The sequence below is a fragment of the Trachurus trachurus genome (assembly GCF_905171665.1).
Source record: "Trachurus trachurus genome assembly, chromosome: 19".
Taxonomy (NCBI): domain Eukaryota; kingdom Metazoa; phylum Chordata; class Actinopteri; order Carangiformes; family Carangidae; genus Trachurus; species Trachurus trachurus.
In genome coordinates, this window is record NC_139913.1 from 12,325,193 (window position 1) to 12,346,635 (window position 21,443).

A 21,443-nucleotide genomic window follows, 5' to 3' on the forward strand; every position below is an offset into this window, starting at 1 on the left:
TTATGTGTGTTTCATTCATTCATGCTTTCCTTTCACGTGTCACCTGTCTGTAGTCCACTTCATCATTTCATAATCAGTACTGATGTAGAAAGAGTTTCCCTGCTTCTCTTTTTAAAAACAGCAGCTGTGGTTGAATGAGTTTAGTTTTCTTTTTTGATTTGACATATGATGTTTGTTGCATGTTGTTGATGATTATGTGTCTACATTTCAAATAACAATGAAATATAAACACAGATGGCTTTTGACACAATCATGATGACAATGTGTCCATCAGCAACCTCTGTATGTTTCTCCAGGAGCACATTTTACCATCACACACACAGACACAGACACACAAAACAACACCAAACAGGCTGTCTGCTGCTAGGAGCAGAGGGTTTTCTTTATAGCTTTGAGCTTTTGATCCTACAGTACAAACAATATTGTGTCATATTATGTTGTATGTATCATATGTATGCTGAATATATCACAGCAACTATCTCTGAACTGAGAAGGTTTCAGTGAACCACAATCACTTAGATCACTGCCCTTAATTATGTTATTTTAATCCCACGCAAACCTAAACTTGACATCCTTCATTTTGTCTTTGTAGACTGAATCAAAGAGCTCTGCTTCCGACACTGTCAAAAAGTTTTTCCAGTCTCCAGCGATTCCTGAAACACAAGAGGAAACAAATCACAACAAGAGATTATGTGTAGTCTTCTTATATGGAATTAAATATTTTTTGATTTTTATATCTACATGTGAGCTGTTGGCATTTCACATATTACAAAAAAGTGCCACAGGGTAGGAACACCCGTGTCATTAAGTGAAACACACCTTTCCTGAGGAATTCAGTCTTGGACTGGTCCATGAATTCCTTAGGAACAGTAGAGTAGTTTGACATGTTGTTCTGCTTCATGTTCTTGAACAAACAGCGTTCTGCTATCTTCTCTATCACCTCAGAATCCAGAGGTTTCTCCAGGAACTGAGCAAGTCTGGACACAGAGTCCTTCAGGTCCTGAAACAAAGAGAACCAGAGCAGTCAGAACTGCTCAGAGACTCTCAGAGGGTTATGAGGAGGTTTTGAGGAGTGTTTCTGAATCTCACCATGATCATATCTTCATAGGCGATGTACATTATGTGCTCTTTATCTTCAGCGTTCAGCCAGCCTTTCACATGATCAAACCATGAGCCAAACATGACTGGAAGAGACAGAAAATCACAAACATCCAGTTGATGTGTTGAAATGATACGTTTTCATCAATAATGTATAGAAATTATTTCACATTGAACCTAATGGTCTTTGAACTCCACATGGTTAACAGATGCCCACCTGACCTGTCTGCATAATAGTTCAGGTTTCTGTCCCTTCCTGTATTGTGTATCGTAGCATGGATAAATACTGTACAATGAGTCCAACCTTTTCCATCCAGGAACTTGTGTAGGAATTCAACCTGTGGACCTGGGTTCACCAGGAAGGAAAACATCTCATGGTGATAAAAGGAGGACGTGAACACATCTCTGGGGTTCCTCATCACATAGATGACCTGCAGGGATCACATGACATCTATTAACTAATTAATACATTAATTCATTCATTCATTAATCCATGTCCGACAGCCTGACTCGAGGACACAGGTCATATATCATCTAAGAGTCAGACATACTCTGGACACCAACACATCAACTACAGCTCTGGAAAAAATTAAGAGACCACTTCAAAACGATCAGTTCCTTTGGTTTTACTATTCATAGGTATGTGTTTGAGTACAATGAACACTTTTGTTTCATTCTATAAACTACTGACAACATTTCTCCCAAATTTGAAATAAAAATATTGTAATTTAGTGCATTTGTTTGCAGAAAATGGCAACAGGTCAAAATAACAAAAAAGTTCCAGTGTTTTCAGACCTTGTTTAATGCAAAGAAAACAAGTTCATATTCAGTTTTAAAACAACACTACTTTTTAAACTTACGAAGAGTTTAGAAATCAACAATGGTGGAACAATCCCAATTTTTAATCGCAGCAATGTTTTTTATTATTATTATTATTTATAATCTTTCTTTCTCATTAAATATGATTTGGTTCAGGTGATCAGCTAAGTAGAGTGAGGTGTGCTTGTGTTGGAGTTCAACAGACACTGGAAATGATGGCTGCCATACATGTAGAGAAGCTGATTTATTAAGAACATTTTGGAGTGGTCTCTATTTTTTCCAGAGGAGCTATATATGTTCAGTCCTCTACACTGGAACATCCAAAGCCTCTGTTGTATTCTACTACTACACTACCAGCTTGAATGCCTGCCCTTCACGAGCCAGGACACAGCAGTACCTTCGGCTTTGCTTCAAAGAAGCTTGGTGGCATCATGCTGTGGTGGTAGTGTGTAGCGAACACACGGTGGGGCGGCCACTTTGAAAGGTGCATGTAGCGTGTCTTGAACTCCTCCAGCCAGGGAACACGCTCCCAGTTGGGAAGAGTCTCAACAGAGGCCGGATCTCCTCCACTCACGATCAGAGGGACAATCTCCTGCATCCAGGTCGTACCTGAAGAATATAAGGATTTCTAAAATCAGTCATTTCTGATCTCAGCTCATCATTATGGTAGCTCAGTCAAATCACTTTGATAAAATAGTTTAGTACCTTCTTTTTTTGTTAATTTCTTTCTGATTTGGGGGTCATCTAAAACAAGAGCAGCAAAGGTAGATAGATAGCCTGAATCCAGATGCCCAGGTAGAGGCTTTTTTACAAAGTTCAATGATGTGCCAATGAACAAAAGGAACAGACTAATGGCAAAAGGTCATAAACCAAACTAAACATTAGGCAAACAATTACAAAATATAACAGGAAACACCAAGGAGACAGGTCCAGGCAGGAGGGGGCAGTGTTGATACACTGTTGACCGAATGAAAAAGGGAATTATTCAAGGATTTAGGTAGGTAAATGTAGTATACTGTACATACATTTGTTGATTTATTGATTTTTTGTAGTGACAGGGTTAGTTCACTTTTGATCATTCCACAAATGAAGAATTCTGAATGTTTTTTCCTAGCTAGACATTTGAAACACACACAATATTCACAATGTATTAGAGTAATGTTGTGTATTTGCTTTTTTTATTGATTTGTTGTGGCTCAGATAAGATCTGGCTGTTTGAAAGACATTAAAGAAACAATACAGCAGCCCATTTTCAAATCAATCCATGCTGCTGTTCTACCTGTTGTTTACAGACCTAGCAGGTGGATCATTTAAATATTTAACACCTTCAGACCAACATTACCCAGATAGTTGATGTTTAATTTGATGTGGAACTGGTTCAAAGGTTCATGTGAGGTCTATGTACCGCCGGTATGTCCTCTTGCATATATTTATTTTATAGTGTAAAGAGTTTGGTCGTTGATACATCAAAGCTGTGACAACTTATTTTGCAGTATGAAACGTATCACCGTATATAGTGTTTTTTCCTGACATTGGAAGAAGAGCAAATCTGATCAAAATGTTTGTTTTGGACTGGTAACAAAACCATGATCACATGACAGCAGCAGCCTACTGTGCATTTGAACTGTGAATGAATGAATGAATGAATGTTAAGCTGAGCCTGAAGGAGGGAGAGATCATTGATATTAAAATACGTTGTTAACTTTGTGCTATGGCTGTTGTAAAACCGCAACATGTCCTTCAAATTACAAATATTGACCCTCTGTTCTGTGTCCACAAAAAAAGAACATTTAATTGTAATATCTGAGTTCCTGACTTACTCCTGCAGGCAACTATGTTAAATGTTGCAACTCTGCTTGTACGTTGCAAGTGTGCAACAGAGTAGATCTTTTCACATTTCTTCTTTCTTCTATTTCCCAGGGGGCTTTTTCAGTGAGTCAACACAGCACAGGCAGCATAAAGATCTCCTCTGAGTGGAACGCAGCCAAGATTAATGTGTTACTGTTGTTAAAAGTTCAGTGTTTTGGTATTTCTGACTGACATTCACCCGAACAAATCCATCTGTCTTTTTAACAGTTCAAGTTATTATTTACCACTCAACTGCAACAATTACAACATTTATTTTTTTTAATACTAGAACAAAACAGGATCCAAGGCACCATGGCTAGCTCATAATGAACATTAAAAACACCAAAACGGCTCACAGGCCTTCATCAGGGCATAAAGCTGCAATCCCTGCAACAAAGCTGCGATGGATGAATTATAATACTGATGTACACTTCAGTTGTGTGACTGTGAACTCACCTGATTTGGGATATGTCACGATGAGAATGTCATCTGGACGGAAAATGAAGTCCTCGTAGTATTTGAGGCTGTGTGGAGGGTGCACAGATGAAGGCAGGTAAACTCCTTTATACACAGTGTACAACTCAGCTTCAGTCATGGTTCAGAGTTAATTAGTTAGTTAGTGAGCAGGAGCTGCAGCTGGAGTGACCGACACAAAGGGACAGCTGTCAAATGAACTTCTGGACTTAGTGAAGACTGACTAATCTCCTCCGACAGCTCTCTCTTTTTCTTGTTTGCATATACAAAGAAAGATGATGCAAGCAGAGCAGTCAGGAGTTTAATCCAGGCGTGAAGATGAACAGTTTAATATGTAATTCCAGGTAGTTGACCAAAAAAAAAATCTCCCACAATTCTAATTGGTTTATACTGATCTGTCAAGTTAAGCCATTTCCTGGTCTTCATGTCCTAAAGGCCAATGTTAAACTTTTAACAGTGGACTGTTACATAAGAGCACCATGGTAAATGGTAAACTGACTTACACTTCTCAGTGATTAGAGCAGTGTTTCTCAACCTTGGGGTGGGGACCCCATGTGGGGTCGCCTGGAATTCAAATGGGGTCGCCTGAAATGTGTAGTAATTGGAAAAAAAAAAAGACTGATAAAAATATATCTTTTAACTGATTATTATTCTTTTTTAAATAATGATTAAAAACACCACACACAATCTTAAACAACTGTATTCTATACTTTCACTTTCTCGAATATAAATCGAGTTCAAATAAATGCAGCATATAAAAATATCTGAGCTGGCGGTCATGATCGCAGGGTCACCAGATATTTGTGATGTCAAAATGGGGTCACAAGCCAAAAAACCACTAGAGTACTGTAAGTGGACTACACAGAGAAAGTGCAAATATACAACAAATTCACACCGACACACTCTACTGACAATAGCATTTCTTTCTTTCTATATAGCCTACCCAAATTAGTCAACATGTCAACAAAACATGTCCCAGTTTAAGTTTTCATTCTACTACAGTGGCACTCACAGCTCAGCATAAATCAGACATTGACAATCATCGATTGACTTTATTGTCATTGAAAGAATTCAACAAAATTTACGTTGCTGCCCCGCTGTGGTACCATACAACATATATAAGACAAGATAAATATAAAACATGAAACTCATAATTTGAGTGAGATATGATAAGTGTAAAAACATAATCATAAGCTCATGAAAGGATATTGCACAACCCATTGTTGCCTATCTGTCCTTTAGGCTGCTGTTCAGCTCTTTGATGGCACAGGAGTAAAAACTGTTCTGGAGTCTTGATGTGTGGCTCTTCAGGCATCTGTAGCGCTTTCCAGACGGCAAAAGTGTGAAGTGGTGGTTTCCTGGGTGTGATGATGAGTCATTTATCATGTTGTTTGCCTGTTGTAGGCAACGGGACCTGCAGATGTCTTCGAGGGCGGGGAGGTGTGTGTTGGTGATGAACTGTGCCGTCTTTATTTCCCTCTGTAGCGCCTTCCTCTCGGCTTTGGTGCAGCTCTGGAACCACACAAGGATGCGGTGGCAGAGGATGCTTTCTACAGAGCATTGGTAGAAGGACAGCAGCAGCTCTCTGGAGACGTGGACTTTCCTTAGAGACCTCAGGAAATAGTCCATTTGGTGTCAGGCCTCCTCCTGCTTCAGGTCTTCTTCTTCCTCTACCTCTGGCACCGCCTCTTCCTCTTCCTCTTCCTCCTTCTTCTCCTCTGTGGATTCCTCCTCTCATCCTCACTCACCTGCTGCGTTTCCACAGTGCTTAAACCTGTTTGGTGTGTCTACAATTTGGCAGTCATGTGTTTGCATACCTGATGGGTGTGTTTAACCATGTGGCACAGAGTTGTGGTAATTTGACAGTGTTTTGGCATTGCAAGGAAGTGACATCATGATGTACTTCTGTGTGTATACAAGTGTGTTTAGTGTTTTGCAAACCACAGTGTGTATGGTTCTGCAAAATGTGAGGCTGACATTGTGCTTTTAGTGGTTTCTAGCCTGTCTATGTATGCAGTATGGTCTGTGTCAAGGGTTGCCACCGATCCCTTGAAACACGGACTGGTAAACCTTGAAACTGGACAGGGTTCATGTAATAGAGTGATCTAATTTGCAGTTTTCAGATGCCACCTTGTGGTTTACTTACGCCAGTGTAGTTGTGTGTTACTTTATGTTTGACCAGCAATTATGCTCAGCCAAGCAGCAACCTGTAGGTTCAGCTCTGTTTCCTGAGGTCCTGCACAGTGTCTACTGCAGTTTACCTCATATTCTCAAGTTGTCTCTAATGCAGCATCATCCCAACACTGCTCTGTGGAGACCCGTCCCACTCTGTCTGGGATCAGGTAAACCTAGCTGCCATGATCACAGGTGAGAGTGGGAAACTTCACACAGTGTCAGTGCTGATGACGGTCAGACCAGTTGTAAACTGTGTCTGAGTGTTTCTTTACTTTACTTTATTTGTTTATTTGGATGGCACAGTGCACATTAATGAACATATAAAAACATGTAAATGTGCCGGATTATAGCAGCAATGCTAATTTCCATAGAGTCCCATAGCATAAAAAAACAGTACAGTGACAATACACCATAGACGACATAATAATGCAGACAACAACAAGATAACAAGACGACTATAACGAAATAAAACATTGACATTTTGACAAACACTTCCATGGGTAGGGGGACCATAAGAGTTTCTGAGATAAAGTGTAAAAGTGCTGGGCCACGGGACCAGCACCACCCTGTGGTGGACGGTGGCCTGTCAGATGAACGACAGCTTCAGGAGGACAACACTCTCCATTCACAAAGAAGCAAGCCTGATTTGTTTATGAAGGCTGATGTTGCAGTCAGATACTTAGGCATTTATTTAGTAATACACCTATCAAAACATAGTGCATGTGAAAAAAGAAACAGCTATGACATAGTCATACTGTAAATATTTATGTAATGACAAAAAAAGAGACTTCTCTCCCCCTCCTTTGCCTCTCAGATTGTTTCTGTCCATTGAACAACCTTCAACAACCAGTGCTCTCTGAACTGGCTTGTACGAGTGTCATCACATCATTCACTCCCAATGTGATCAGTTTTGAGTCGTTGTGTTTAAGATGCGTTAGAGCATAAGTGCATCACAGTGCAGAATGTGTTTCAGTGAGTGAGAATGTGTTTGTTGCATAACCAGATGAAAAGTGCTCATGGTTTTGCCAAAGTCAATAAATGAGTTCAGGCCACTGAGCAGTTGGTTCAGACGGCTACATGCTGTCATTCCAAAATCCCACCATTTAGGCATACCACCATTTCGACATACCGCTATTCCGACATGCCAGCATCGTCCCACCATTCTGACAAGGCTTTCAATATAAGGAAATGTGCGTTACTCAACAGATGACTCCCTCTTTAAGACATGCTGATAGAGGAAACCCACATGGTTGTGCGTAATTGGTCTTTTTACTAAACTTAACCAACTCCTTTCATCATTGCCTCATCATTGCAAAATCTTTTGGGGAAAAATACGCTGTTAAAGGAATTGTCGGAAAGGCAGGATGTTTTAAAAAAAGAAAAAAATAATTAAAGCAGAAGTAAGCGATCCGGTCGTTTTGGCTAACTTCTTGTCAGCCGATGGACTTAGCAGTCCCCGCCCTCGTCCCTACGTCACCACATTCACGCGCATCCCTTGGCTGCACACACAGAGAGGACCGCCCCTTTATGCCGTTCTCTCTCCTCATTGGATAAAGGTTGTAGGATACAAGGAAAGTTTTCTCCTCGGCTTACAGCAGAGCAGAGTGACTGACAGACCCGTGTTTCAGACCAAACACTCTATATAAGTGATTGCTGTCGGAAGATATAACTATTTAAGACTTATATTAACACAAAAATTCTGCTTACTTCTGCTTTAAGTAGTAAGTCCCGGTTCTTAGAGGTTAGTGTTGAGAAATACTGACCTTAATACTGCATTAGCATCACTGTCAGTAGCCACAAGATGACAACACATTGGTTAGTAATAATAATAATTTTATTTGTAGAGCACCTTTCAAAACAAAGTTACAAGGTGCTTAACAATAAAACGATTGGTGCAGATTAAAAAACAACAATAAAACAACATTAAAATACAGGAATACAAAATAAAAAACTAAAAGAGTCACAACAATAGTAAAAGAGAATCAGTTTAAGAAGGCCAAACGATAAAAGTGAGTTTTAAGAAGTGATTTAAAAGAGGACACTGAGTCTGCCTGCCTGAGATCCCCAGGCAGGGCATTCCAGAGCCGAGGGGATAGTAGGCTGAGATGATGACAGACCTGCTATGGAATTCCAAAAATACTGTCAGCAACTCAAATTTGTATCCACTTTATGTATCAGCGCACTGAGGGGACCTAAATCCTCCTGACTCTCTAGGTGTTGTCAATCACAACTACACAGTGTTGCTCTGTGGAGTTTTAGCACGCTTGAGCCTAATTTTGCAACTCTAGACAAGAACTCAGTTTACAGTCATTATTGTGTCCCGCCTCCGCCAGGGAAGATGGCCAATCTGATTCCAAGGGTGGTGGACTGCATACCACCGAGGCCACTCCTTTGTGACTCAGGGAAAGAGAGAGAGAGAGAGAGAGAGAGAGAATCAGGCTCAGTGTAGAAGCTGAAGCTGGAGCGTCTTGTCCTGTGACTATGACTGAGGCTGAGCTTTACTCTCTGTATAAAGGTGTGCATGTGCCTTCATGTATGCACACTCCACAAAGCCTGAAATACTATGAGGACTTCACCTTCTGCACAGATGATATTCTCATCTCAACATATCCAAAGTCAGGTGAGTGGCACATCAAGGTGAGACATTTATTTCGTTACACATTAATTGAACAAATGGGCACAATGTTCATTCTTGTCTGTTACTCAGAGATCAACAAGAGCTGAACTTTTATTTACTCCAAGAAGCTGACAGATTTTTATCAGAGGCAGGCATTTGTAACTTCACTTCTTCACTAATGTACATTCTCACCGCACTAGACACAGTAATAATTTTACTTTATATTTACCCTTCACCCGCACATCACACCATCAGTTTAATATGACCTATAGGGGTCCTACAGTATGTTTTGGAATGGACTACCTCCTTCACTAAGATCCATTTCTTCCTATCCACTTTTTAAAAAGTCTATTGTCTCTATTTGCTCTTTATCTCTCCATTTTTTCTCTTTTTTGTTCATTTTGCTCATATAACGTTGTATGCACTTTATCTCATTTTTTTCTATGTTTATTTGTTAGCCATAGAAATTTTGAATTGAACATTGAATTTAGATGTCTGCTAAATAAATAAACTAAACTAAACTAACTAAACACACACACACACACACACACACACACACACACACACACACACACACACACACACACACACACACAGACACACACACACACACACACACACACACACACACACACACACACACACACACACACACACACACACACGCATACATATCTTAAAAAGTAATTCAAGTGTTGAAGGCTTTCAATATCAAGTTTTTTCATAATCCTAAACTACTTTATTTTGTCTTGCAAGAGGTGGACTGTCATACATACAAAAGTCTGTATGAGAGTGCACACCAAGATTTAGTTACGTCAGGATACACACACTGTAAGCATGTTGACATTTGCACTGTGGTTTTGTATATGGAGACAACCGCTTGCTTAAGCATAACTATCACAAAATAACAGGAACAAAGACGGACACCTGCATATTGCCCTGCACAGAGCAGAATAGTGGAACTTCCCAGAAGGTTACCTAGAGTTCATGAACATCTTCGAATTTCATTCAAGGGTCATAAACATAAAAAATTCCATGACACTTGTCCAGGATGGAAACTCTCAGTGGTTCTTTTTACAGATGTTGACAGATGTTGTTGGCTCCAGTACAGGTGGTTCTGTTCCTGTTCCTGTAAATCATTTGGATGCTTTCTGACCAGTCCTGTGGTCCAGCTGCAGCCCCTGATACAGTATGTGTAGGTATGGACCACCTCCATACCGACCCCCTCTTAAAGGACAGGGTCTTAGGTGTGGTTTACACCTGCAGAACCTCACAAAATCCTCAATCAGACTCCTGCACTCCGTCTCTCTCCCATCACTGATTAGCGGACTAACGCTGTATCATCCGAGTATTTCTGACTGTGCCATCAAACCTCTTAACAAACAAGTTGAACTGATTTGCTGTCAGAGGCTCCTTGGCTTCAGGAGACCACTGCTTGAAGGAGTGTGTGGCTACAGTATGGGTTGTCTCTGGATCTGTGGGTGATACTTTGACTCTTTATTTGCATTCTTGTGTCCAGCTCTTGAGCTCAACAGCTCTGCTTACACTATGAGTGCATGACTGAAGGCACTGAGTTTTGCCTAATATGTACAAATAAGGCTTTGTCCATCATTAAATCTTCCTTGATATAAAGACAAGGCTAAAATGTTTGACTGTCAATATCATCTGGTTGAGAATAGTGAATATGGACAGCAGGGTACTTTTCTTATCTGTAAGGAAGATAAATCATCAGCCGTACATTGTTATAAGAAAGGCAAGGAAAGGCAATTTTATTTGTGCCAATTTTTACAGTTTATCTCAAAGGGCTTTACACAGCATCATAACAACATCCTCTGTCCTTAGACCCTCACACCCACTGAGGAAAAACTCTCCAAAAACAAACAAACAGGAGAAACCTCAGGGTGAGCAACAGAGGAGGGATCCCTCACCCAGGACGGGCAGATGTGCAATAGATGTTGTATACAGATAAGAAAGCAGCTTATAACAGAATATGCAAGAAAGTGTCACATAACACCCGTGCTCAGTGGCTGGTGGATCTGAGAGCAAACCACAGATAATTAATCTCTTCATTTGGAGTGTCACTTAAATCTCCATTGGTGTTAAAAACCAAATTCCTTTACATTTTCCTTTAAATTCAAATAGTTTCAACTTTTCACCTTTTATACGGATGAGAGTGGAAATCAGTATTCTGACAATCTTATAATCAAATTCTCAGATGACACAGCTATTTTATCGCTTCTGATAAAAGACTGTGACATTTCTGACGGCTTCTCACTCAACGATCAACACATTTGTGGCCTGGTAGAATCGTGTTTTGATGTTTTGAATGCCAGCAAGAAAGAGGAGGCTGTGTTTGACCCCAGACCCCACAACCAAACTGTCGCACAGGTCTCGTCATATAAATATCTTGATGTTTTTTATTGATGAGTCTCGCTCGCACCTGGAGCACATGTCGACGGTCTATGTGGCAGATTACAGCAAAAATTTCCAGCATCATCTTTGAGTTCACGTGGTTGATGATCATGTTTATGATCATGTTTCATCAGGCTGTCTTAGATAGTCTGATAAGGTTTGGTATAACAGCGTGGTTTGGGAACCTGTTGGTGCAGGTCAAGATAAAATGATGAGGATCAATAAGACTGTAGCAAAATTCCTGTGTTTATTGGGCTCTTAAACAGTGGCCATGAATTGAGCACTTGATCTCATTTGTGTATGTGTTTTAGAAGCGGATGCTGAATGTACATTGTTGCAATGTGTGTTGGAGCTATTTATTTATTGTTGGTATTTAGTGCTGTTTAGTTTAGTATTTTGTTTAGTGAGTATTTAGTTTTGGTTATTCTTAATCAATTTATTTGATTTAATTATGATTAGATCTCTATTAGTATTCTAGTTTATTATTTGTTTAGTTTAGGTGTTTCTTGTTTATTATTTGTGTTTTTTTCCATTTGGGCACATTAGGGGGGGCACCTGAAGTTATATAGGTAGGCTGTCGCTGTCGGTAAGGGACCAGCATGCACCTGGGTGGGCAAATGGTTTTTTACCGGAGCGGGAGAGGCACAGGAATTTTCTTTGTTCTTTGTTTGCTCACTTTTTGGTTAAATAAACCACGATTTTTGTTGAAAGTGGACATTTGTTTGGACATTATGTTTTTCCCATCCGAGTACACCACAACCCATGATGCAACAGTGGCCCTTTGATTTGTATAATTTGAAGTTTGATTTGAAACTTTTATTTGTTTGACATTCGGCTACTACAATGTGTATGCTGTATATTGTCTTTTTAATGGCAGCAGCATGGTGGACCTGGTGGAACAATAAAGTTCATCCTACTATTTATTTGGATGACTGCGGTTTGTTGTACCTTTGGCTCGCTTAAAAATGTATCAACACTGACTGGCTGAAGCTAACTGTTGAAAAGAGACAGAGACTACAGTTCCTGTAAACATGGAAAAGTGAACTTGGTAGCATCATGACATCATGTGACATTGATATAGAGCTTAAACAGAAGTTCAAACCAGAAAAGTAAATCCAAAGTTTAGACAGGTCATCTGCAATTTTAGAGTGAATAACACTAGAATACCAAAAGTCATTGGAAGGTATAAATGCCTACAGTACATAGAAGTCAGAGGTTTTGTATACCTTTGTGACAATAACCGTCTTGGTGATGAGTTTCATATTTTATTTGAGTGCAAGAAGTATTATAAATTTCAGAGAAAAATATCTCCCAAAGTATTATGTTAGTCATCCATCTATGTTTAAACTAATTTTGTAGCTGCTACAGTCTGATAAAGAAGATAAAGTTATTTATAAGTTAGGTGCCTTTCTGAAGAGCGTCCTTCCTTTGTTTAAGTGATATTTTATTATATTGATTATTTATTTATCTTTTTTTCTAGTGTAACAACCCCAACATATCATAAACCTCTTATTTGCTTTACTCAGGTACGACCTGGACGCAGGAGATTGTCCCTCTGATCATGAGTGGAGGAGATCCAGCCTCTGTGGAGACTCTTCCTAACTGGGACCGTGTTCCCTGGCTGGAGGAGAATCGGGCCTGCAACCTTGATCTGGAGAACAGGCCATCTCCTCGCATGTTTAGTACACATTTCCAATATGACATGATGCCTCCAAGCTTCTTTCAAGTAAAGCCCAAGGTAAATCTATTACATATGAACACTTACCCGACACAGATTAAAAACATAATAATGAATTATTTAAAGCAGCAGTAAGCGATCCGGTCGTTTAGCCCATGGTGCTCAGGGGTGTTTGTCTTTTTGTATTGTATGGTTTTATGTGATCATGTTGCACAGGTATTGTGTGGATATGTGAAAGATTGTACAAGGTTAAAATAGGTTATGTATTGTTTATTCTGGTGTGTATTGATGTAAATGATGTGTTTGGTTTGCCCCAAAGTTAACTCACAGCTGTATTTAAGGGAGTGGCATTTGGCTTCCGGGCGGCTCTGAGGAAAGGTGCTCTAGCCTGGTGTGAGGCTATGAGGTCAGTTCTAACCTGGTGTGAGGTTAGGGTAGGGTCATTTTTTGGACCTGTTTTTGCCCTCAGAGGATGTGGTGTTTATTATTTTTTTGTAAAATAAAAAAAACCTTGTCTTTTGGCACTCAACGCTTCGCTGGCTCTGTTCCATCACCTAAGTCTGGTCTGCCCTGGTCCCCTATACAGTACGTGGGAAGGCCGCTCCGGTCCCTCACATATACATTCACTAAAAATGAAATGTTCTTCAGTCTCAGTACACATATTTGTGTATTTATGTTTGCTTCAAAAAATGTGTCCAGTTGGGGTCCGTGGCCTAATTATGTCAATTTAGGGGAGAACCACTGTGATAGACCACCTCCTCCGAAAGATGCAACCTCTGAATTGAGACATGGTTATGGGATGCAGGATTGAAACAGGCGGACTGGTCCATGTTCTATAAATGATTAATGGGTGTGTTGTGTTCCCTGCAGGTCATTTATGTGATGAGGAACCCCAGAGATGTGTTCATATCCTCCTTTCATTACCATGGGATGTCTTCTTTCCTGGTGAACCCAGGTTCACAGAGCAAGTTCCTACACAAATTCCTGGATGGAAAAGGTTGGACTCATAAGTATCCATGGTACAATAACGGATACAAGCAACTGAATACAGGGGATAATGGTATATGTGTGATTTTCTGTCTCTTCCAGTCATGTTTGGCTCATGGTTTGATCATGTGAAAGGCTGGCTGAACGCTGAAGATAAAGAGCACATAATGTACATCACCTATGAAGAGATGATCATGGTGAGATTCAGAAACACTCCTCAAAACCTCCTCATAACCCTCTGAGAGTCTCTGAGCAGTTCTGACTGCTCTGGTTGTCTTCGTTTCAGGACCTGAAGGACTCTGTGTCCAGACTTGCTCAGTTCCTGGAGAAACCTCTGGATTCTGAGGTGATAGAGAAGATAGCAGAACGCTGTTTGTTCAAGAACATGAAGCAGAACAACATGTCAAACTACTCTACTGTTCCTAAGGAATTCATGGACCAGTCCAAGACTGAATTCCTCAGGAAAGGTGTGTTTCACTTTAATGACACGGTGTTCCTACCCTGTGGCACTTTTTCTTAATATGTGAAATGCCAACAGCTTACACATTTTACCTCTAGATATAGAAATCATAAAATAGTTAATTTCATATAAGAAGACTACACTCAATCTCTTGTTGTGATCTGTTTCCTCTTCCTCTTATGTTGCAGGAATTGCTGGAGACTGGAAAAACCATCTGACAGCGTCGGAAGCAGAGCTCTTTGATTCAGTCTACAAAGACAAAATGAAGGATGTCAAGTTTAGGTTTGCATGGGATTAAAAGGTCATTAAGTATTCTGTATATCATATGTCTGACCAATTATCTGACACTCTTGCTGAAAGTGTGCATAGGAGGCTCGTCATGTCTACACAGAGACTTGGTGGACAGACCTCAGACCTAATGATATGATCACAAGTTCTTAATAGTGATGCACATAGCCTACATCACTCACAAGGATATCAATTTTACGGTTATTTTATTAGTTTTCAAGCGTCTTAATGGTCTTGGGCCTATCCAACCTGCTTTTACATTACCTAGGTCTCCTATGTGAGAACAAAAACCCACGGTGAGTGTGGCAGGTCTTTTAACTTCTAACCCGTGAAGCACTTCGTGTTACATTTTTTTTTTAAATGAAATGATGGTGCTATATAAGTAATTAAGTTTTAAAAGACATCCAGTATTTTACCAAGTCTGAGCAGGCCCAATGTCCTTCCCTTGTATGTTGACCGGCTGAAGACTGGGCCTAGACTAAAAACAAAAAACAATGACCAGTAATTGGACCTCCATCGTGACAGCTACATTGGAATAGTTTTTTTTTAATTTTTATTATTCTTTGCATAGTTTCGTTGCATTTTGATTTGTTGTTATTCTGTGATGAATGTTCTAAGAAAAACTCATGCTCGTAAAAAAGAGATTAATTTCTTTACCTTTTCAAACACAACAACCAAGTCTTTGTCTTGTTTCACATTTACTGTCAGCCACGTCTGAACCTGTCAGTGTTGTAACCACCGAGCTACATTACATAAAGATGATTCAGAGGAAGGAACCCTCACCAGAGGCCATGTTCTAATCTGTGTTTGAAGGGTTAGAAATAAAGAGAGATTCACTGAGTTTTTAATGTTTGCTGAGTTTACCACTACTAGAATTCATAAATGACAAAAAATTGAGAACACAATAGAGCACAAAACAATTCACTGACAAAGAAAGATGACTTTTGAATCGGAGTACAGTATTTTAACTAAAGTTAAAACTTTGAACTGTCACTTCCACTGGAATCATGTTTGACCAAGAGGATCTAATGACAGAACATTATACAGTATGTCCATTTAACTGATTAGCTCCACAGGTTCCCACCTCAAAATTATGACTAGATTATGTAGCATTGAAATCTTCACAGTCTACTGAAACAAACTCCTTCTCTGTGAATTGACGCCAGTACTTTACATTGCGCATTAGCTGGTCTAAGCTGCCCTCTACTGGGCAACACTGAAACACTATGTATGAATTATATGAATAATGTGGCAAGAAAAAAAAAGTCATTAAAATCAGTTCATTCAGTTTTCATTTTATTATGACACAGCAGATGCATGTTATAAAACACATGTTATTTGATATATTCCAGAACACCCCACTGCATACACCGCCAAGACCTTTCACAAAGTTAAAACAAAATAAAAATGAATGACATTTTCTGTGAAAGAGCAAATCAGACTATGCTTATCCCTCCTTCACCGATGTGATAGGGTCGATTTTTGTTACAAGAAACATACACTGTGTGCAGAATTATTAGGCAAGTGAATATTTATTTATTACCTTATTATCATTTTTATACATATTTTTTCAACTTCAACCTATATAAATTTGGATCAAATGTTTGTTGGATTTAGGCATTATGAGGTCAGCAGGTTCACAGAGTCAGTTACCATGGTGACTGACACAAAGTTACCTCTCATCCCTCATCTCAGGGTTCACTCTGAGTTTTCACATCATGCAGCCACTTCACTAACTTTATTTTGTAAGGACAGAGTAGATAACAGTTACTCAGCTTTGTTCACGTGACCTAATAAGTCTTCCAAAAAAAAAAAAAAAAAAAAAAATCACTAGTTTATTTCCTCTTCAGCGTTTTGTTTCACACAAGCAAAGCAGGTGTAAATTCCCCAAAACGATGAACCAACATAAAGCAGGTTGAAATGCATTTTTTGGGTTAAATGGTGAACATTCATCAACAATATTAGAACCGGTGTTTTTCTGTTTTTGTTAAACAAAAGTTACAAATATATATAAAAGCTCTTATTTACTATCTTTGTCATGTAACTTGAACGCAGCATGTTGTTGCTAGGTAGCCGGCTAGCAGTGGTAGACAAAAACAACGTTAAATTAGTAAGTTCGGCTTCTTTGTATCGTACTGTACTTTACAGCGTTACGTTTCTGTAATGTATAAACTGTGCCCGTTCCAACGATATTCGTAAATTAACTTACATCATTGAAATGAAGTTTTACGGCGGTAGTTCCTCTACTTTGCTAACGTTAGTTAGCAAGAATAGCAGTGCCAGTAGCTCAAGTAAGCGGCCCCGGTGGTGCTGTGTTGTAGTTCCCTCCGCAAGAACGAGAATATCGAAAGAACACAAAGATTCACACCCAACAAATGCAACAAACGGGGCCTTACTGGCGCATTAACAAGTAACTTAGCTGGAGAGTCAGTCCGCCATGTTTAGCTTGTAGCTTTGGTCTGTGGTTAGCACGTAACGCGACGGCGTTCGTCTGCCAACAACTGACTGACTGTGCAGCGTCTGCAGTCGTCGGTTGCTGCTACCAGTTGTTATGGAGCCACACCAGTGTTCTTTATATTACATAATATGAAATCACGATACAATGCTGCAGTAACTGTCATTATAGTTAATAATGGAAGTAAAATTGAGATGTACATTATGCATTTTATAAGTAAGAATAAGTAAGAAATCTGACATAAAAGCTGCCTTCACATGTGCCCCTGTAGTCTGGTGGAATTATTTTCACCAATCTCTTTCTGCTCGGGTAAAGGTAAATCAGGGACAGTCTCATCCATAGACTGTATATAAAATAGGTCTCATCACTGCCTTTTCTTGTTTTCATCCCCATCTTCTGCACAGTGCTCTCTCCATCCAATAAGCTGCAGTCAGATCTGTTGATGGGGAGAAAGGATAAGATGCAATGACCACATGGTTTCAAAGCTGACTAAGGTACAGTATGTTGTGGCTTGTGGACCATGCATATTAAACAATGCTTAAAAGTTGGTGATTTTAAATCTGATTTAATAACACAAGCAGGTCCCTTAATAATTTCCATTTTCATCAATGTTAAACTCACTGTAAGTGCAGATAAAACAAAGTTCTTTTTTTTTTCAATAAACTGACACAAATCTTCAAATCTGCATTCTAGATGGTACCCTGATTGAAAATTTCAATATAAATACCGCTGGAACATATAAGGTCAGCTAAATGTAGTTCATATTGACTGAAACTTGACACACTGGTAACAAAAGGCCAATATTATCAAAACAAGACAGGGCAACAGACAGGTAGAATATTTTAAAATCCACTGAACGTGCGTTTCATTTCCTTGAGTTTTGTTTGCACCAGTGGAATGTTACTGATATCAGGTCACATGGTTTTTATGCATGAACCAGCTGGGCGAGGACACAGCCACACCAGTTTTTCTTTCCTTCTTAGTCACATCATCATCATCCCTTTGCTCTTGCTGTGTCATTGGTCTCCTTACAGTGCAGTTTTACTTAAGTTTCACCACTACATCATCTTGTTAGTACAGTATCATTACCACAACACTGAAGTTACTTTAGTCAGTATGCTTCCAGTCCAAATTTGATATGTCATCTAGACTTGGTCCAATATGTCAGGTTTTTTGCATTTTCTCTTTACTATCCAACTGCTGCTTACTTTAACATTCATTAACTCTGTTTTACATGTCCTGTGAACATAAAGACTGTTGTTGTCGACTGCAGAGGAGCTTTTGACAGACAGTTAGGAGGTTGCTCCAATGCTTCACTGTCCATCTTGTCATGACTGTGACTGTGGCGTTGTGTGACTATTTCCAGGAATATGAGAGTTAAACTACTGGCCATTGTCAGCCTGCGTGTTACTTTCAGTTTCCTTTCTCAGCAGTTGAACAGAGAATGAAACACAGACGAGGGAGGGGAGGGGGGAGGGAGGGGGAGTATAAACAGGAAGGTTGTTGCTTGGTGCTAGACAGTAGTTGAACTTTTGACAGAGCTGAAGCACACAACTTGTCGTTTGAAAGAATAGGTAAGAAAAACCTGAACTCTGTTCTCTATTTATTCCTCATGCAGATTTACCACTGTTGTGCCTCTAATTACTACCGGTGATATGTTGATACAAACTTTATAGTGATGATTAGTTCTGTAATGGGGTTTAATGAAGTGAATAGACAGAGGTATGGATTTTATTTTTGATAAAACAGGATTTTGAAAAGGTTTTGTTCTCAATTCAGAAACTTTCATCTACATTTTCTGCAGATCAAGTTCTCAAGTCTTTTGAGTCTGTTTCATGTTCAGTGTGTTTAAGATCTGCCCTGTGAGGGTTGTGCCTCTCTAAGTAGTTCATGGTAAATTTAAATTAGAGCTGCTTCGTGTTATGACATTTTGATAATGCCACCAGGTTTGTAGTGCACATAACAAAATGATGTTAAGCTGCTGGCAAGAGATTTTCTTTGGCATCTGGCTCCTCTGGTGTCCCACCCATTCTTGAATAGTGTGTGTGACAGAGATGAGGTGTGTATCATCTCGCCTAACTGGTGTGAATAGGGATAGTGAAGTGAAGTGACTTGACATGTGATCAGAGAGAGTAACTGAAGATGGAGGCGATGGTGATGGTGAGCACGCACAGACAACTGGTTAAATCCTCTGCAGTATTTAACAGCCGTGTCTTTTTGCCCCGACAGTGTTACTCAACATGGATGAGGTTCGGGAGAAAATAGTGTTGATGGTGAAGGAGTACCCAGCTGGAATCCCCCTGAAACAACTGGCTCTATTCTACAACAAGAAGTACCACGAGAACCTCAGACTGTCCGACCTGGGCGCCAAGTCCACGGTGGACCTGGTGGCCTCCTTGGGGAAGAATCTGGTCGTAGATGGGAAGGTGGTGATTCACAAAGCTCACCATAATGTGAAGAAGGCTGCAACTCAAGATGCATCTGGATCTGCATCTGCATCTGCATCTGCATCTGCATCTGGATCTGCATCTGGATCTGGAGCTGGAGCTGGAGCTGGAGCGGACATCAGGCTCACAAATCCCCCGACAACAGGATTGCCTCCAGGAGACAGGAGCAGTACACCTACTGTCACCATGCCACAGGAAGAGGTCAAACCTAATTCTGCGCCTCTCACTCAATCAGGAATCAGCTTCCTTGGTCCTCCTTTGACTTCCACCTCATCGCTATTCTCCACCCTCTTTAATCCTGCTAACTCACTCTTCGATGTGGCCAAGCCAGCTGAGCCGTTGACCCAGCAGCAGCTGTACCAGAGGGTCTTAGAGGTCAGTTACAGAGAAACTATACAAATCACTGTGGTTGTGTGTGTAGATAGATAGATAGATAGATAGATAGATAGATAAGCTTTATTTCGGTGTCACTCCACAACACACAATAAAAATCCAGAGACAATATAAAAATACAGTATTGATTACAAAATGACCCGTTCCCCCTTGACAAAATTAAAAGTGTTGGGGACCACTCAAAAAGAGAGTTGTGAGACACCAACTACTAAAAACATGAATAGAAACGCACATTATGGTACCATACAAACAAAACAAACAAACAAAAAAAAAAAAAAAAAAAAAAAAAAAAAAAAAACAGTGACAGACTATGACAGTATACTGGTTAAGTTGCTAGCATATGGAAATCACAAGAAGGCTAAATAAAGAAAAAGAAAGAAAGAAAGAAGGTATTATCATTTAGTCTGTTTTTTGTGCACCATTTTAATTGGTGCTGGTGGTAAAATACTATGTGTACTTTGCTATGCTGGAGTATGCAATCTGTATGAATATGGCGAGAGAGTGTTGTTAGGAGCCAGGCTACTGGTCACGTGACGCACAGTCAGAATAGCATCAAAGTTCAAATGAAGTAAACAAACCGTCTGCAGTTCCTAACAGAGCAGACAGACTTCTCTACTAGATTTATTTATTTATTTATTTTTTGTTTTTTTTTACAGGGACAGTGCACATTAATCAACACTTCTGTAAATGGGCCAGTGTTAGCCAAGTGGCTCATTTTCAACTGCAGTCCCTGGGCAAGATGTTAATTGCCAGCCTATAAAACAACACAGCAGTATTACATTATATGCAATTTACCGTACTCGATACTACTAAAACACATGTGTCTAAAAGGGTGAAGTATATACAGATATAAAACAAACATGAGAAAAAAAAGAAAAGAACAATAAGGAGTGAAACTGAAGACAGACAGATGATGAGCAAGCGTTAGGGCATGCAGGCATGTAGGAAGCAGGTCAAGTGAGCAGGTTAGGACATAAGCACACAGGAAGACAGCGAGCCAGCAGACAGAGTAATTATGATATGCAGAGACATGAGAAAGTAGACTACTGTAGGAAGGTGTTTCAGGGTGTGTTTAAAAGCTGTGTGTGTTTCAGTGTTACAAATATGGAGTCAGTGGTTTGGTTTTATTTAGATGCAGCAATGTGGACGTGATGAGGGGTTAGTTTGGGTTGGTTCAGTCTGTTCGCTGTCAGAGAGGACGCTGCACGGCCTGGTACTTTTGCAATAGCACATTTTTCATGCAAATGAATTTGGCTGTGTAGGTTAGACACCAAAATTCAGTCAGCTACACG

At 39.8% G+C, this 21,443-nt stretch overlaps 3 protein-coding genes across 5 annotated transcripts in view; 2 read left to right on the plus strand and 1 right to left on the minus strand.

Moving 5' to 3' along the window:
• Positions 1-543: 543 nt before the first annotated feature.
• On the minus strand, positions 544-4,360 carry LOC311002601 (sulfotransferase 2B1-like; the record flags this gene model as incomplete). The annotated part of the gene is made up of 6 exons (XM_083994012.1): positions 544-653; positions 820-1,000; positions 1,090-1,184; positions 1,403-1,529; positions 2,315-2,526; positions 4,222-4,360. The coding sequence occupies 6 exons, from the start codon at positions 4,358-4,360 to the stop codon at positions 544-546; spliced, it is 864 nt and encodes a 287-aa protein (XP_083850138.1).
• A 4,481-nt stretch (positions 4,361-8,841) lies between these two features.
• LOC311002409 (sulfotransferase 2B1-like) lies at positions 8,842-15,535 on the plus strand. The gene is made up of 6 exons (XM_083993773.1): positions 8,842-9,034; positions 12,970-13,181; positions 13,992-14,118; positions 14,211-14,305; positions 14,395-14,575; positions 14,757-15,535. Exons 1-6 carry the CDS (start codon positions 8,896-8,898, stop codon positions 14,864-14,866), a joined length of 864 nt encoding a protein of 287 aa, XP_083849899.1. The 5' UTR covers positions 8,842-8,895; the 3' UTR covers positions 14,867-15,535.
• A 1,379-nt stretch (positions 15,536-16,914) lies between these two features.
• The window catches only part of LOC311002555 (uncharacterized protein), a 42,228-nt gene continuing 37,699 nt past the window's right edge, over positions 16,915-21,443 (plus strand). The window contains exons 1-3 of one of the 3 annotated variants that reach the window (XM_083993951.1): positions 16,915-16,966; positions 17,716-17,805; positions 19,541-20,133. In XM_083993951.1, the coding sequence (XP_083850077.1) occupies positions 19,552-20,133 (582 nt within the window). In that variant the 5' untranslated portion in view covers positions 16,915-16,966; positions 17,716-17,805; positions 19,541-19,551. Of the gene's footprint in view, positions 16,967-17,715; positions 17,806-18,853; positions 18,886-19,540; positions 20,134-21,443 lie in introns of those variants that run through there. The other 2 variants (XM_083993953.1, XM_083993952.1) reach the window with 2 other exon arrangements.